Source organism: Leuciscus leuciscus (assembly GCF_965113295.1).
Source record: "Leuciscus leuciscus genome assembly, chromosome: 1".
In the NCBI taxonomy this organism is placed as follows: Eukaryota; Metazoa; Chordata; class Actinopteri; order Cypriniformes; family Leuciscidae; genus Leuciscus; species Leuciscus leuciscus.
This window is the reverse complement of record NC_138725.1, coordinates 8,460,279-8,477,940: the sequence shown is the minus strand read 5'-3', so window position 1 is coordinate 8,477,940 and position 17,662 is coordinate 8,460,279. Positions and strand designations below refer to the sequence as shown.

At 38.4% G+C, this 17,662-nt stretch overlaps 3 protein-coding genes across 6 annotated transcripts in view; all 3 read right to left on the bottom strand.

The window, feature by feature from the left end:
- The window catches only part of LOC309492137 (uncharacterized protein), a 210,600-nt gene that overhangs the window by 36,175 nt on the left and 156,763 nt on the right, over window positions 1-17,662 (bottom strand). The window lies entirely within an intron of this gene.
- LOC309492216 (uncharacterized protein) overlaps window positions 1-17,662 on the bottom strand; it is a 44,572-nt gene that overhangs the window by 5,498 nt on the left and 21,412 nt on the right. For 2 of the 3 annotated variants that reach the window (XM_082161075.1, XM_082161076.1), the window contains exon 3: window positions 12,465-14,183. Coding sequence is in view for 1 of the 3 variants with exons in the window: in XM_082161074.1 (XP_082017200.1) it covers window positions 12,152-12,209 (58 nt within the window). In the remaining 2 variants the exon portion in view is untranslated. Of the gene's footprint in view, window positions 1-12,151; window positions 12,353-12,464; window positions 14,184-17,662 lie in introns of those variants that run through there. The other variant, XM_082161074.1, reaches the window with a different exon arrangement.
- Window positions 13,526-17,146, bottom strand: LOC309490970 (uncharacterized protein). Its single transcript, XM_082160317.1, has one exon. It carries the CDS (start codon window positions 17,008-17,010, stop codon window positions 15,418-15,420), a length of 1,593 nt encoding a protein of 530 aa, XP_082016443.1. The 5' UTR covers window positions 17,011-17,146; the 3' UTR covers window positions 13,526-15,417.

The window sequence follows — 17,662 nt, the reverse complement described above, 5'->3', positions numbered from 1 at the left end:
ATGACTACATCTATGCGACACACTGAAGCAGTTTGTTTATATCTATGGATCCAACATAAGTTACCTTTCAATGCAGCCTTAGATAGTGATAGCTGAACGCCATCATGTACACATAAATCTCTGACCCAACGTCTTCTTCCTCATCGAATTTCTGTCGCTCTACATACATCATCTGGTATAACTGAAACGATTGGCTATGAGCTACGTACAGGCGCATTTGATAGACATTCGTAGCTCCCAATAAACGGCTCTGGGCATTCGTAAACCACGCCTCAAATACGAGAAAATGAACATGTGGTTCCCAGACCATCTGGCGTTAGCCAGGCTACCAATATAGGCTATCACACCAGAAATCATGTAATTGTAGCAAACCATGAATAATTATTATATTATGGTAGTCTTTTCTCTCCGTTTTGCATGCGTCATCATCATCATCATTATTATTATTATAATTTATTTATTTTTGGCTCTTGTCACAGTGTATAGGCTACTTAACTTTAGTGATAGAGGAGTGAAAAGAATAATCAGAAGAGTTGTCCAAGAGCCAAGGATCACTTGTGGAGAGCTTCAAAAAGACCTGCAGATAGCAGGTACTGTGTTCTCAAAGAAAACAGTAAGTAATGCACTCCACTGCCATGGCCTGTGTGCACACTCACCACGCAAGACTCCATTACTGAAAAAAAGCATGTTGAAGCTCATTTAAAGTTTGCTGCACAACATTTGGAAAAGCCAGTGAAATACTGGGAGAATATAGTGTGGTCACATGAGAGCAAAATTGAACTGCTTGGATGCCATAATACACACCATATTTGGAGGAGAAATGGCAGTGCACATTACCCTAAAAACACCATACAGCTTGATGTTGGCTCTTGGACAACTCTTCTGATTATTCTTTTCACTCCTCTGTCAGAAATCTTGCGAGGAGCACTGGTTGAGGCAAATTTATGGTGGAATTATTGTCTTTCCACTTCCGTATTATGGCCCCAACAGCGCTCACTGGAACATTCAGAAGCTTAGAATGGCGCCTATAACCAATGTCATCATTATGTTTTGCAACAATTAGGTTGTGAAGGTCTTGAGACAGCTCTTTGCTTTTACCCATCATGAGATGTGTCTTGTGTGACACCTTGGCAATGAGACCTTTTTGTAGGCCATCATTTGGGACTGAACCAGCTGTTATTAATTTCCACTGACAGGGGGCTGGATTGCTTTTTAATTACTGTAAGTTTTCAGCAGTTGTCTTGGCTTTACTTGCCTTTTTGCGCCTCCCTTTCTTCATGTGTTCAATACTTTTTCCCTGTGTCATTTCACATTATTACACATAACTTAATTTCTGAACTTATTTTTGTTTGTTTCTTTGTATGTATGGCTTACTTGGGTTGTTACCAACATCTGGGCTGCGTTCCAAACCGCATACTTCCCTACTATTTAGTATGGGAAAAAGAGTAGGCGAGCGAAAAAGTATGTACGAATCCAAAAGAGTAGGCGAGAATTACCTGGGTGACGTACTAATTATCGCGAGATTCGGACTTAAGTGCGTTCGAATATGCCTACTTTCCTACTATATAGTAGGCGAAAACAGTACGTGAAGGAAGCAGTACGTTCGAAACATCAGTATTCATAAAAGAGTAGGCGAGAAGTTCCCGGATGGCTTACTGCTTTCGGCCAGATTTTTGAGTGCTCAACCGATGGATACTCTTCTATCCCAGGAGGCCACGCGAGAGGATACGTCATGATCAAACATCGCAGAGATCGGCGACGCGGGTGCTTTCAAATGTGAGTAAACATAGTTCCTTTTGTTAAAATTGCATGTGTTGAACTACTGTAGAGTAAACTGTTGAATTGTTGAAGGTGTAAAGACGTTACACAGTATAGTATAGTTGTGATTTTGCTGTAAAAACACGTTTTATTATGTATAACGTTAGCTAACAGGGGAGCTCCAGTAAAGACACGTAAGTTACGTCTCTAATGTGGATTTACATAAACCATATACATCTTAAAGACGCTTATTTTAAATGTCTCTTTACATCTGACAGGAAAATCTTGAAATATCACATGAAATAGACATCTGAGTGATGAATGTGTGCTATTATGTAGAACAAATCTATGAAGTAACTAACGTTAAACATAAGTTATCTATTTTATTTGTCCATTAGTAGTTGATAAATTGAGGAACATTTATGTTGGATAAAAAGTTAAAACAACCTCAACATGTAAATGTAGTGTTGAGTTCATAAATCACAGAGGTAATGTGAATCTTGTCTGGATGTTACAGGGACAGATGAACAGATGTGTGTTTATCTGGTGGAGAATGGCTCATGAAGGCTTTGAGTGAGTATACTACAGAAATGAATAACAACTATTTAAATCTTAAGTTGTAGTTTATTTTAATTATTGTAATTTCAAACAGAGCTATTACAGCTCTTTTCTGATTCTTGATTTCTGTGCATTTGCTGCACAGCTTTTGTGGTGGAGCAGGACCTGCAAGGAAAGGTGATGGCGGCATTTGTGGAAAAAAAGCGTTTTTGTCTTCTAAATAATACTGAAATCAAATGACATTGTGCGTTTAAAATTACTGCTTTTGTGTTATGTTTGTGCATTTTGTAGGATCTGAAATGTTAGCAGGCTGGTGTGAGCACTGAGGATGAGGAGCCCAGAGCTGAATCCTGGAAACGGTGCCATGGATGAGACCCTCCATCACTCCACTTGCCCTTATGAGACCCTCCATCACTCCACCTGCTCTTATTGCCTCAGATTGTGAAGCACAACACATCACGCAACAACCTCCGGCACGAGGGAACGGCTCACCTCTGGCGGTCAGCTGATTAATCAGAATAAAGCCGCAGAATGGGAACCGCTGTGTTGAGATGGCAGAAGGATGTGGGGTTGAGCGCCTGTAGCCTACATACATGATTGTAGTTTGAATAAAGCTTTATTTCATATGTTGACTTGTATATGCATTTGTTTATTGTGTGATGGTGACTTTCATTCATTCTTTTACTAATTTATTAATATTTCTCATTGTTGTCAGTAAATAAAATATAATTATTTAATTAATGTTTTATTTAATTGTTTGAAAGAAAATGTAGATATGTTCATTATATACACATCTAGAGTGTATTCAATCATGCATAGCTATGTCATATGACATACATTACATTTTGTTTGTTTTATTGAATTATATCATTTTCAGTAAAAAGTAATATAATTAAGTATTGGTCAGCATTTATCGTTGTTGTTATTGTATGTTTTGGGGTGGGATAGCAATGCAATTCATTCTGAGGTAATATTAATTTTTAATATTAATGATACTTAAATTTTTCAAGTATAAAATCAACAGTTTTCCTCCAAAGGCGAATCTTCGAAAAGCTGCCCTTTGTGCAGACATTACAAATGCTGAGGAAACCCGTTCTAGGTAGGGCTGTCGAGTTACTGATGTTATGAGATCTGTAAAAAATCTCATGTATGCAAACCCATAATATATATATATATACATATATGTATATATATATATATATATTATGGGTTTGCATACATAATATGAGATTTTTTACACAGGAAAAAAGAACCTACAAGGTTGAATATCTTAATATATTTTCTTAAATAATTCATCATAATACATTTAAAAAAAACATTTTTTGTTATTTATAGGCCTAGGCCTGAGGGACGAAACGACAGTTAAATTCAACAAGAAAAAGAGGAAAAAATAAAGCAGTTAGCCACTTTTGCTTGTGAGATGACAAAGAGATGACAATTTTGGGATTTCGTAATAAAAATAAATAATATCGTTAAGGATAAAACGGTGGGTCACGTAGGGTTAAATATAAGAACTTAAATCAACCCTAAATGTATTCACAAAATAAATGGGCAGCAGTTTCTTCAAAAAGACCACAAAATGAGCAAGTTTAATCGATATCAAGATATTGTACAGATAGATGAATTAAACGTGTCGTTCAAATCTTTTAAGTTGTTGCGCGTGTGATAACGCGTCGTAGGTCACATGATAACGTCAACATGGCAGATGTCCGGTTCGCATTCATACTCAACGAGATCTGGCTATAAAGTACCTACTCTTTTAGCGCTCGTTAAGTAAGTACTTATTGAAATTAAGTACCTACTCATTGAGTATGCGGTTTGGAACGCAGCCCATGTGAAAATTTCATGTCAATAGCACCTTTGGAAATATATTTACTGAGAAAAATGACGACGTGTACAAATACTTATATCCCCCGCTGTATGTAGTAATAAAACATAGCTGTAATTTAAATCAAACTTGCATGACAGGACTGGCACTAAACAAAAGTACCAAATGTATTTTTCCTGGTATCACTGGGCCCCACAAACTCTTGGCATATCTTGTTTATGTTAAGGCTGTCCAGCCTGTCTTTGTGCACATTGCAGACTAAAAGACTGTTGAGTCTGTCTTGGCCCATTGTAGCCCTTAGCCACGTCTTCAGTCTCCGCAATGCACTGAAGCTCCTCTCAGGTTCACATGAGGACACTGGCACCACCAACAAAATCCTCAACTTGGTCAAACAACCCCCGAACCTCCACTGGCATTCCCCTTAGGACCTCTGCTGCCTCTCCACTGCTGCTACAGGAGTATTTCTGGCAAAAGAGGGGCAACTGTATTTCTGGCAACTGTACTGAGAGAGAACCTCTATGCAACTCAGGGTACTCCACTATTGAATCAGTTAACACCCCGGTCAAAAGGACACTCTCAAAGTTTTTCTTTAGACTGTCTTGATTGAAACGGTCACCAAACTGAACCTCCACACAATCCAATACTTTAAAGAACTCTGCCCTGTAATGATCCACTGCTTTGCCAGCAAAGCTCCTTGAATTTGCTGTCTCAATAGAGTCAACTGATTCAGTGGAGTTAACCAATGCTGTAGCTTTCTCATACAGTTCAAGATAGCTCTTGTCATTTCTCTTTCCCTGAAGAGAGGATCGGACACAATCTACTGCAGCCTGCATACCAGAGACAGTCTGGGTCTTCTTCTGCAGTGAAATGTTTAGGCACTCAAGCTCTCCAACAACAGCAGAAGTAAGTGTGAGGCCCAACACAGTCTTACCTTTGCTGAAGTGCTCAAATAAGCCACTGGCAGTTGAAGCTGTCCTAGATGTACTTTTTGCCATCTCCTCTAGGCTGCCAAGTACCCGCTCATACTGCCCTAGCACAGCTATTAAAGCAGAATTGCGCACAGTCCACCTGGTTGGGCAAAGGGGTTTCAGTGTGGTGATGGGTACATTTTCAGAGGTAACTATGTTCTTAAACATTCTCTTAAATTTTCCTGACTGGCTAAAAAGGATGCCTAACTGGTGGACCCAAGAAAGGCAGTCCCGGATCACTGGCGAGGCGGAGCAGCCAGCCTGTGTGATTAGATTGACACATTGTGCACCACAATGCACATACAGTGAGGAAAATAAGTATTTGAACACCCTGCTATTTTGCAAGTTCTCCCACTTGGAAATCATAGAGGGGTCTGAAATTGTCATCGTAGGTGCATGTCCACTGTGAGAGACATAATCTAAAAAAAAAAAAAATCCAGAAATCACAATATATGATTTTTTAAGTATTTATTTGTATGATACAGCTGCAAATAAGTATTTGAACACCTGTCTATCAGCTAGAATTCTGACCCTCAAAGACCTGTTAGTCTGCCTTTAAAATGTCCACCTCCACTCCATTTATTATCCTAAATTAGATGCACCTGTTTGAGGTCGTTAGCAGCATAAAGACACCTGTCCACCCCATACAATCAGTAAGAATCCAACTACTAACATGGCCAAGACCAAAGAGCTGTCCAAAGACACTAGAGACAAAATTGTACACCTCCACAAGGCTGGAAAGGGCTACGGGGAAATTGCCAAGCAGCTTGGTGAAAAAAGGTGCACTGTTGGAGCAATCATTAGAAAATGGAAGAAGCTAAACATGACTGTCAATCTCCCTCGGACTGGGGCTCCATGCAAGATCTCACCTCGTGGGGTCTCAATGATCTTAAGAAAGGTGAGAAATCAGCCCAGAACTACACGGGAGGAGCTGGTCAATGACCTGAAAAGAGCTGGGACCACCGTTTCCAAGGTTACAGTTGGTTAATACACTAAACGTCATGGTTTGAAATCATGCATGGCACGGAAGGTTCCCCTGCTTAAACCAGCACATGTCAAGGCCCGTCTTAAGTTTGCCAATGACCATTTGGATGATCCAGAGGAGTCATGGGAGAAAGTCATGTGGTCAGATGAGACCAAAATAGAACTTTTTGCTCATAATTCCACTAAGGTTTGGAGGAAGAAGAATGATGAGTACCATCCCAAGAACACCATCCCTACTGTGAAGCATGGGGGTGGTAGCATCATGCTTTGGGGGTGTTTTTCTGCCCATGGGACAGGGCGACTGCACTGTATTAACCCTTAAAGACCTAGAACATTTTTGGGGCGCCTGACTCACCTGTACTTTTCTTTGTTTTTCTAACCCATTCTAGCAGCAAGCATCAAGTGCCATATATCATTTTAAACAGGAGAACCTAAAGTTTCCAGCTAGCTCATTTAAAGTCCCAGTTTTACATTTCTTTTGTCAGAGAATTTATGAAATTAACAGGATTTTAAGAAAAACGGCAGCAAAAAATGTGGTGTTTTCAGTGTGAACAAACAGAACTTCCTGAAGTTTTGTTTTTTTCTTTTAGAAAGTTAGACTTGGTTGTTTTAGACTTCCAGATGAAATTTTGTCTACATGTAACAATCCCTCAGCAAGTTATAGCCATTTATTATAATATTATTCTAGGCGTTTTTGAGTAAAAACAGGTGTATTACATTTACTGACAATGTAGATGTGTCCAAATAAGTTCAGGAAGTAAAGTAAATAGAAAAGTTGTTATATTACAACAGAACACTGAAGCAAACATTTTTCTTCAGACAATTATATTATAATTTGAATATGAACAACAAATGCAAACAATATAACAAGTAGTGACAACTGTGCAATATAAATACTAACAATACAATATAGCCTACAGAGTGTAAATGAACAAATGGTTCAAATAATCTTCACAAACTAAATACCAAAAGAAATAAACAGTGCAAATGAAGAAATGGTTCATTGAGGGTAATATACTGAGTGCTAATGAACAAATAGTGCAAATAATCTTCACAAACTAAATATAAAAAAACAGTGCAAATGATTCAAACAATCTTCTGAATCGGAAGGTTCCACCAGGTCTAACGACTCGTTTAAAAAAATAAATTCTAACACATCCTCCGATTTGTACTGCTGTTTTTTTTACATACTCATGCTCTTTCGTGTTTTATGCTCTTTCATGTTTTGCGCTCTTTCGTGTTTTGCGCTATGGTCAAAAACTTTGCATCCGTTAGTTTTCATGCGTAGTTTTAAATGTGTATAAAGAAACGTGATTGGTTGTTAAAATCACCAATCACTATGTTTGTTGGTTGAGTTGATGACCGTTTGGACGAATCTGGGCATGGGGGTGGGACTAAGCATCAACAATCGTTCCTGTTTGGCTCAGAGAAAGAAACCACATGTGTTTCCTTGACGAATCACTGCTGCAGATTTTGATGACGCAATCACCGGCACTACGGAGCCACTGAATGACCTATAGAGACACCCGTGATAGCACAGGAAAGCTGAGAATCTCATCTTTACGGTGCATTTTAAAGCATACAGATTGGATTAGTGACTCAAAAGTTATTAAACATTTTAGAACGATAGTTATTTTATGCCGCGGGCGGCCGTATCGGTCTTTAAGGGTTAAGGAGAGGATGACCAGGGCCATGTATTGCGAGATTTTGGGGGAACAACCTCCTTCCCTCAGTTAGAGCATTGAAGATGGGTCGAGGCTGGGTCTTCCAACATGACAATGACCCGAAGCACACAGCCAGGATAACCAAGGAGTGGCTCTGTAAGAAGCATATCAAGGTTCTGGCGTGGCCTAGCCAGTCTCCAGACCTAAACCCAATAGAGAATCTTTGGAGGGAGCTCAAACTCTGTGTTTCTCAGCGACAGCCCAGAAACCTGACTGATCTAGAGAAGATCTATGTGGAGGAGTGGGCCAAAATCCCTCCTGCAGTGTTTGCAAACCTGGTGAAAAACTACAGGAAACTTTTGACCTCTGTAATTGCAAACAAAGGCTACTGTACCAAATATTAACATTGATTTTCTTACGTGTTCAAATACTTATTTGCAGCTGTATCATACAAATAAATAGTTAAAAAATCATACATTGTGATTTCTGGATTTTACACCTACGATGACAATTTCAGCCCCCTCCATGATTTCTAAGTGGGAGAACTTGCAAAATAGCAGGGTGTTCAAATACTTATTTTCCTCACTGTAGAGGGCTAATGGCTTCTGTTCCCTCACTATTGCCTGTGCACCGCTGTACTTTCCTGCCATGTTTGAGGCGCCATCGTAACTCTGCCCACGTAAAGCAGACACGGGCAGATTGAGCCTCAACAGCACATCAGTTACCATCTTGGCAATGCCCTGGCCTGTTGTCTCTGACAAACTGTATAATCCAATAAATTCCTCATGTAGAACAAGGTCATGGTCCACATAGCGCAGACAGACACTTTCCTGCTCAACACCAGAAATATCCTGGGTACCATCAACTACTACAGAAAACTGAACAAGGGCTGGAGACCTAATCTCACTTGCAATGCCTCGGATTATTGTATTGGCCATAATTTTCAGGATTTCATTCTGTGATTTAGGGCTTGTGTGTGCAATGGTGCGATCTGTTAACCATTTCAATAAAATGGGATCATCCTCTTCTGTCCTAAGTTTCAGGAGCTGATACAGATTCCCACTTTCATCAGTATGGCCTCTTAAAGATTGTCCCTGCCTTGCCACATGCCGTACAGAGTTAACAATTCTCTTCAAGCAATGTCTTACCACCTCCTGCTGTTTACCTCATGCACTGGATAACTGGGCACTGATTGGGTTTGACTGATGTGCACTCACAGTTAGGGCTGGGTATCGTTCCAAAAATTTCGATACCAATACCGATACCTTGATTTCGATACCGGTTCCTGAACGATACTTTTTTTCGATACCCATTTTATTTTATTTTACCCAGCCCTACTCACAGTCACATAATGTCGGTGGGCTTGGGAGGTCTGGTGTGCTGTACATTTTTCAATGGCTTTTTTCCAATTTCTAAAGCCTGTACTAATGAAAGCCGCATCAGGTTTATAATAATTATTAAATTATCTTGCGTCCTTAACATAGTATTTTAGGTTTCATCTGGGACAGACCTTTTACCTTTAATACATTTATTTTTAAACCTAATTATGCATGCATCATCTTTTGTGTAAATTTCATAAATGTAATCAAATTAAATTATAATAAGACACAAAAGGACTGTATCAACAAAATATTTGCAATGGAAAGGAAACACAGAAGCTGCATTTGAAGTGGCATTTAGATGCTTTTACAATTTTCAACTATATTCGTTGGTGAAATAGAGCTAAAAACTGGCAAAACGTTCTGTAAAATATACAACACTTAATGTACATCAACTTCTTGTTTATTAAACTTTTATAAAATCAGAATCACATTTGTTATCATGCTAATATCTGGAGAAAAACTGCACTGAAGAAAGAAAAACGAAGAAAAATTAAGAAATGAGAAATGAAGAAAATCTTCATGTGATATATTAGATTAAGGGAGGGGGGAATCAAAATGTTTAAAACGTTTTTTGTTGTTGCTCCGTTTGCATTTGTATTGTTTTACTTTTTACACAACTATTTTAAGTATAAATCATTAAATTATTTTCAATACACATTTTAATGATATTTTAGGGGGGGGGGGCAACCCTCAGATAGGACTTTTGTTCAGTGCTGAATTCTGCATACTGGCAAATCATCTGATTATAGCAAACACAGTGTAGATATTATGAAAGATTCATTGTGCAGCCAGTTTCATTGTTAATAACAGATTTGTGAGATCGCGATGAACTGAGATGTCAGCTTTTAGGAATGTGTCTGTATCTTACATGTAGGGGTGCACCGATCCGATATTAGGATCGGATATCGGCCGCGATACTGACAAAATAGCTGGATCGGGGATCGGAAAAAATAACAGATCCACGGGCCGATCCAGGTTTTTTTTTTTTTTTGTCGTCGCAGCAGAACCTACGTCATTCGTCAGCTTCACGTGTGTGTCGCATGCTAGAAGCAACATGGAGCGAGCCAGAGGCCGTTTCTCAATACCAAGTACGCAAACTTCGGACTTGCGTCCTTGGTAGTTCGGACTTGCCAAGTTTGACTCAGGAGAACGAACTCCCGAGGACGAGAGGCGGCAAGTCCGGTTATTCTGCAAATGGAACAGCAGCGTTCTTGATCGCGTCACTCAGCTCGCTCTGGCTACTCCGGTCATCTCTTTATGTATGTTTTAGCCAACAATAAAACGAAATATGTTATAAAACACCACTCTGCCTCTTTTCATTAAAAAAAAAATCTTAAACATATTAATGGCCACATAAATGTGGTTCAGGCAAACGCGTACATTGATCATCTTCAATTCAAATTACTTTTATTGTCCTCCTTGAGGCAAATTGTTCTTTACTGCATATATTTATAACAACACGAAATATAAAACACAACCCTGCTTCTTTTTGTTTTCATTTTTTAAAATATGAAACATATTGATCATTAAAACTGACATTTAAATTGGCCATTGCAGATTAAGTGAGCATTCACAGGTCATGTTTGTGATGGTGGTGTGACACTGCACTACATGTTTACAATGTTTGGTTATTATTTGTATGTGTGATCAAGTTGTTGTTCGACCAACTTTTTATTTGTTTATTCTCAGGTTCAGCTGCTATGTTGCATTTTAAATTCCTGTTTTCAGCATTTTGCACTTTATATTTTTTACATGTTTACAATGTTTGGTTACTGTTTGATTACTATTGTATGTTCAACCAATGCACTGTTTTGTTTCTTGTGGCTACATTTTATTTATTTTAATTTAAGAGTTTGATTACATTATATTTTAGATTTGAATGCACAATTGTTTTTTTAAATAAATAAGAATTCAACACATTACATACATCTGTTATTTTGTCTTAGTTATGTTTAGTTAGTAAAGTCTGGTGCCTTTAGTCTCTTCAAGGAAGGTATAAGGTGGAAGGTATACAGTTTATTATTAATTCAACAATAGTATCGGATCGGTATCGGGTATCGACAGATACACAAAGCCCAGGCATCGGTATCGGTATCGGGACTGAAAAAGTCGGATCGGTGCACCCCTACTTACATGAAATCTATGAATGATGACAACAAAAATGTATTTCAGAAAGGGTATTTGTCATTTTATTATGAAATATGCGAACGGGAATTTTTAACTAATGGTACTATTTCATAAAATGTTAAAATAATATACAGATGCACTACCCTCTTCAAAATACAGCTGATATATTGTTGTACTTATTATTTATTGGAAAGTTTGCCAATGGATAAATCAGCTAATCCAAAAAATAATCATTAGATTAATCGGAAAAATAATCGTTAGATTAGTCGACTAATCGAAGAAATAATCAATAGATTAATCGACAACAAAAATAATCGTTAGATGCAGCCCTAGTTTACATACATAGTTTTTTCCTGAGTGCAATATTTTACAAATCTGATCATCTTTATCAGCAAAATCCCCCAAAATATTGAGATAACATTTTTTTGTCAATATCGCACACCGCTACGTTGATCACATTCATCCACCCTGTTACCAAGGTTATTATAAGAAGAATATCTATAATTATGAATAACTTGTATGATATTTGACAAATACAACTTCACCAGTAACTTAGTGTTTACTGATTATTCCTAAAAAAAAATAATTTAGTAACCTATATTGAAAATGACTAAAATTCTGGTAACCTTGTTGCAAATTGGGACCCAGATATAAAATAAAAGTAAAATAAAACAGTTAAAATTGTATTTAGCTTGATCTGATGTTTACAATCAATATACAAATGTCTCAAACCTCCCTTTACTGACCATTTGTTGAAGAAAAATCCAGAACTTTCTGTACCGTTTCATAGTTGAACTGTTTATCTAAATGTGATGAAGTGCTTGAATGTTTCTAACATGAATGTTCTTCAGCATCATGAATGAATGAAGAATAAACACCAACCTCTTTGTTCTTCAGGATCTTCAGTGTGTTTCATTCTGCAGGGTTCTGGATCACTCATGTTCTCTCTGTCCTCTTTAATAAACTCAGTCTTTGCAGATTTCAGCTCTTCCTGATGCTCTGATGCTTGTCTTCACTTGTTTTCCAGCATTTATTGGAGAATTGCAGTGGGAGGAGCTTCACTGATGACGAGTTTCAGGAGATCTAATAAATGAGGTGAAAACAGGAACTATTGTCATGAAATAAAGAGTGTTTTCAGCAGATCTGTTAATATTGATGAGCCTCAGACTATCAACACTCATTCAACAAGCCATTCAGGATCATCAGCAGATCATCTCACTTTATTCTGAGTGTTTGCCGTTAGAAACACATTATTTGATTCAGGATACATGATAAAAGCCTGTAAAACTGCTCTACAGAAACATAATTACAGAAGCATAATATGTACATCTAAATATAGTTAGATTTTATGACAATCACGAAGTACTTAAATCATTAAAATATTACATTTATGTGCGCTGAAACTGACAATGATGATAAAACGTTTAAAAATAAAGAGCATCACAAAGCAATATTGTTCCAAGAGTAAAACGCTATTCATTTATAATATTAACATTTAAGAGTTTATTTAAATGTCTGACGTTGCTCATTATAGGCTCAACTTAAACTTATCAGTATAACACTTGAGATCGATTCCCATCAATTCCCCTCACAAACCTTAACTCTTGACATTCAGTAACAGTTCTCACTCCAAACATCGAGACAATCACACAAACGAACACAACATCACTCAGGTCTGAATGAACTCAATATATTCTCCTCATGCTCGCTGCTGCTGCACTAAATGTTTATTTCAGAAGGAAGACGCCAGAAAAGACGCACAAGTATCGCTGTGATCGATGAAAACAATACAGAAATGAGCTTGTCAAACTGTATAAAGTGTGTGTGATGGTTGTGTAAATATGAGAAATACCGTGAACTGCTCTCCTCACCTCAGAAGACTCGTCGCTGAAACTCTCAATGAGGGAAACAGTGTTGCCAACTATTTCCAATGGGAAAGTAGCGAACGCATTCTTCTTCTTCTTCTAGTGGAGTTTTTATGGCGGATGGCAAACCAACTCTCGGTGCATTACCGCCACCAACTAGACTGGAGTGTGAAGCACTAATAAGCGTTTAGAAATTAACAACTTAAATAAACAATAGAGTGAAGAAAAAATGATATATATTTTTAAATATTATATTATTTTAAACTACTATATATTTTATCTTGTTCTGCATGCATTTTCAATAGACTCTCCATATTAATACAACACCCAATTTTCTTACTTCCTTCATAAGTTCTAACCTTTCTTTTACATATTTTATACATTTTATTAAAACATATGTTCAAATGTTTCTGCCTGATCACAATAATTACATTTACCCGTTTTATGTTTTCCTATTTTGAACAACAAATGATTTAGTCTAGTGTGCCCTATTCGAATGCGAGAAATAATTGTATCTTCTTTTCTATTCCTAAAAACGCTTCTTCCATTTCCTACTTCTTGTTATCACTGTTCCATACTTCTTGCCATTTGTTGTTTATGAATTCTTTAATTTAACTTGTAACCTCTTTTTTGCTCAGTCACTTTAATATTTACACGAAGTTCAAAACAAGAAGGGTATTGCCTTATAAAAAAAGAAAACACGCAAATATCGCGGTTACTTGCATTCCTCTGCGGTTGGCTTGTCAGTAGTGCTGTACTACAATATCGCGGTTATCGCGACAGCCCTACTCAGGCACAGGGGGCGCAGCTTTCTTCATTACCTCACACAGACACACTAAACATTTCAAAAACTTTTAGCCTTTTCAAACCAGAGTCAGACAATGATGGATAGACTCAAGAAGTGACCACATGTAGAATGCAACAGGACATTTCTAAATGGTTAGTTGATGAATTTTGGTGGCTTATGTGTAGTTATCTTCTAGTCAGTTATCTTCTCCTGTAGCTCAAACAGTAGTGTGTTGGCGCTTGCAACGCTAAGGTCGTGGGTACTGCAAAAAAAGAAATTCAACGCGCATGAGTGTCCTGCCCCATAACAAATACAACAATACAAATGGCTGTTTGAAGACATGAAAATACTGTTAGATGTTCTTGCTTGCCCGGTGCACATTGTAGGATTTTGGACAGTACAGTAATCACTGTACAGTCTACATTTATGTCCATTATGTCATTACGTCCATTTTATGTCCAAAATGTCATACCAAGTTTGTTAGATACATATCGTACAGTGTGATTTATAATCTTATAGAAATGCCAAAAATTGCAGTGTGTAGCTAGTATGCCAAGCGGGAGTCAGAAACAGACCTTGTTTCTCAAAACCAAGAATGCAAAGAACGGACTTGTGTTCTTGGGGAGAACGCTCTTGCTAGTTGTTCTTGGAAGAATGAACTCACAAGGTGACGAGCACACAGAACGCTGCTGACAGTTTGAGACGATGTGTTCTTGCTGGTATTGCGCAATAATACCCCCGCACAGACGCCGTCTGCAGTACTCAAACATAACGAGAATTATTGACGCTAACAGCCAGGCTTTATCGCCCAAGCCTACCCTCAGCTCAAGGGATTACTCTACAACTGTACACTACAATGTAATGTATATTCATAACAATAAAGCAACGCTTATGGAGATTCTCACTTCCGAAAACGTTTGAGCACATTTTCGATTCGCCATAAATTTCGTGAAAATGCCAATATTTGAAATCTACACAGTTGATTTCTCGCATCAAATGTTCTCAGAAGTGAATTTAGTGATGAAAAACGACTTGCTGGATTAACCTGCCTCTCTTTCCTCGAATGCTGAAATGAATGCTGGGATATTTCTGCCGTCAAGTTCACACAAGTTACCAACCGATGCATCCTCGGTAAAATGGGCGTGTCAAGAACACTTCCGGGACTTTTAACCGTTCTTGCCAAAATGCAAACTTGTGTATTGGGACAGTACTTGGGCAGCGACTGATGACGTTTCACAAGTCCACAAGAACACAAGTACAGACAAGAACGCATATTGAGAAACGGCCAGAAAGATGCGCAGTTTTTCCATGAGCGCCACCTACTGTCAGAGATTGACACTGCATTTACTGAAATTTTTTTGCATTGGTCTGAACAGACAAATCTCATGTGAATTTGGTGCCGAACATTCTTGTTAATGTGAAAATGTCTTGTCGCTCATCGTGACTGTTGGGAAACAAACTTAGAAAAAACATGTTTCTCAGCACATAAAGATGAGCTACTGTGATCTCAGACTGTGGTGATGTGGTTTCTCCACTGCATGGATCTTCATGTGTCGCTTCAGGTCACTTTTAAAAGAGAAACTCTTCCCACACTGATCACACGTGTGCGGCTTCTCTCTGCTGTGGATCCTCTCATGTGTTTTCAGATGTGCTGACTGATTGAATCTCTTGTCACAGTGTGAACACTTGTAAGGTTTCTCTCCAGTGTGGATCCTCTCATGTGATCTCAGATTTGCTGACTGATTGAATCTCTTGTCACAGTGTGAACACTTGTAAGGTTTTTCTCCAGTGTGAATTCTCTGGTGCAGTTTTAAACAGTACGCTGTAGTGAAAGTCTTCTCACACTCAAAGCACATGTACTCTCTCACACCAGTGTGAGTTTTCTCATGTGTATGTAAAGACAGCAGCAGTGAAAAACTCTTTCCACACACAGAACATGAATGCGGCTTCGTATGAACTGTCAGGTGTGTCTTCAGGGCTGATGCACTAAGAAATGTTTTGCCACACTGATCACATGAGAACGGCTTCTCTCCAGTGTGGATCATCATGTGACTCTTAAGATATCGTTTGCATAAGAATCTCTTTCCACACTGATCACATGAGAACGGCTTCTCTCCAGTGTGAACTGTCAGGTGTGTCTTCAGCTCTGATGACCTAAGAAATGTATTGCCGCATTGATCACATGAGAACGGCTTCACTCTGGTGTGGATTTTCATGTGAACATTAAGGTGTGATGATTGACTGAAACTCTTTCCACATTGATCACATGAGAACGGCTTCTCTCCAGTATGAACTCTAAGGTGTGTCTTCAGCTCTGATGACCTAAGAAATGTTTTGCCACATTGATCACATGAGAACGGCTTCTCTCCAGTGTGGATCATCATGTGAACATCAAGAGTATGTTTGAATGTGAAATTGTTTCCACATTGATGGCATACATGTGGCTTATCTCCAGTGTGGATCCTCTCATGTGTTTTCAGATGTCCTGGCTGTCTGAATCTCTTGTCACAGTGTGAACACTTGTAAGGTTTTTCTCCAGTGTGAATTCTCTGGTGCAGTTTTAAACCGGCCGCTGTAATAAAAGTCTTCTCACACTCAAAGCACATGTACTCTCTCACACCAGTGTGAATTTTCTCATGTGTACGTAAAGATTGCCGCTGTGAAAAACTCTTTCCACATACAGAACATGAATGTGGCTTCTCCTTCGTATGAACTGCCAGGTGTGACTTCAGGGCTGATGACCTAAAAAATGTTTTGCCACATTGATCACATGAGAACGGCTTCTCTCTGGTGTGGATCATCATGTGACTCTTAAGATTATCTTTGCATAAGAATCTCTTTCCACATTGATCACATGTGAACGGCTTCTCTCCAGTGTGGATCCTCATGTGACGCTCAAGACTACATTTGGTTGTGATACTCTTCCCACACTGAGTGCAGGTGAAAGATTTCTTGGCTCTTCTTTTCTTTAAAAATGTCTTTTTAGTCTTTGAGCGACTCAAAGGTTTTCCTCCAGGTTGGACATGATGTTCCTCCTCCACTTCACTCAGTTCTTCCCTCTCCTCGCTCTCTTCCATCGGGTCTGACATGAAAGAAAAAAATATTAAATTTCATTTCATTCATTACCCCTTCATTCGCCATGAACTTGTTCGTTTCTTTTATTATTTTATGCAATCAGAAACCCTCAAACCGGCAAAAAAAATGTTCAAGCTGCTGAAAGCCTGTTTCCTCTGTTCTAGTGACTTTTATATTATAAAGGCTATTTTACCTTTTAGTCTTTGAATCGTAGACTTCGTTTACAATAGAATCATTTGTTTACATTAGGGCCGCAACCGATTACGTCGACTATGAAAATACGTCAACACACATGAAATGCGCCGACGCGTCATTCATTATTTACATTTAAATATCGAGTAATGGCAGCTTCTGCTCCCTCTCATGGTGAAAATGACAGACCACGATCATCCAAAGTATGGGAATACTTTAAACTATGGCCGAACAGAAAGGTGCTTTGTTTACTATGCAAACTATGCCCCATTCGGTGACAATAAAATGGACTTTAATTTATAACTTGTAAAGTTATTTACAAAGTTATTTACTTTCATTTATAACAACAATAAAGTTGTGTATGCACATGTAGACTAGAGACCTGCACTCCCGTGGGACCCAACGCAACAGAGTGCGGCGCGGAAACATAGATCTGATGGCTATTTTTTTTTTTTGCAGGGTGATAGGGAAAGA

Coding starts and splice junctions, on each gene's coding strand:
- LOC309490970 (XM_082160317.1), bottom strand. CDS start 17,010: ATGTCAGACCCGATGGAAGAGAGCGAGGAGAGGGAAGAACTGAGTGAA.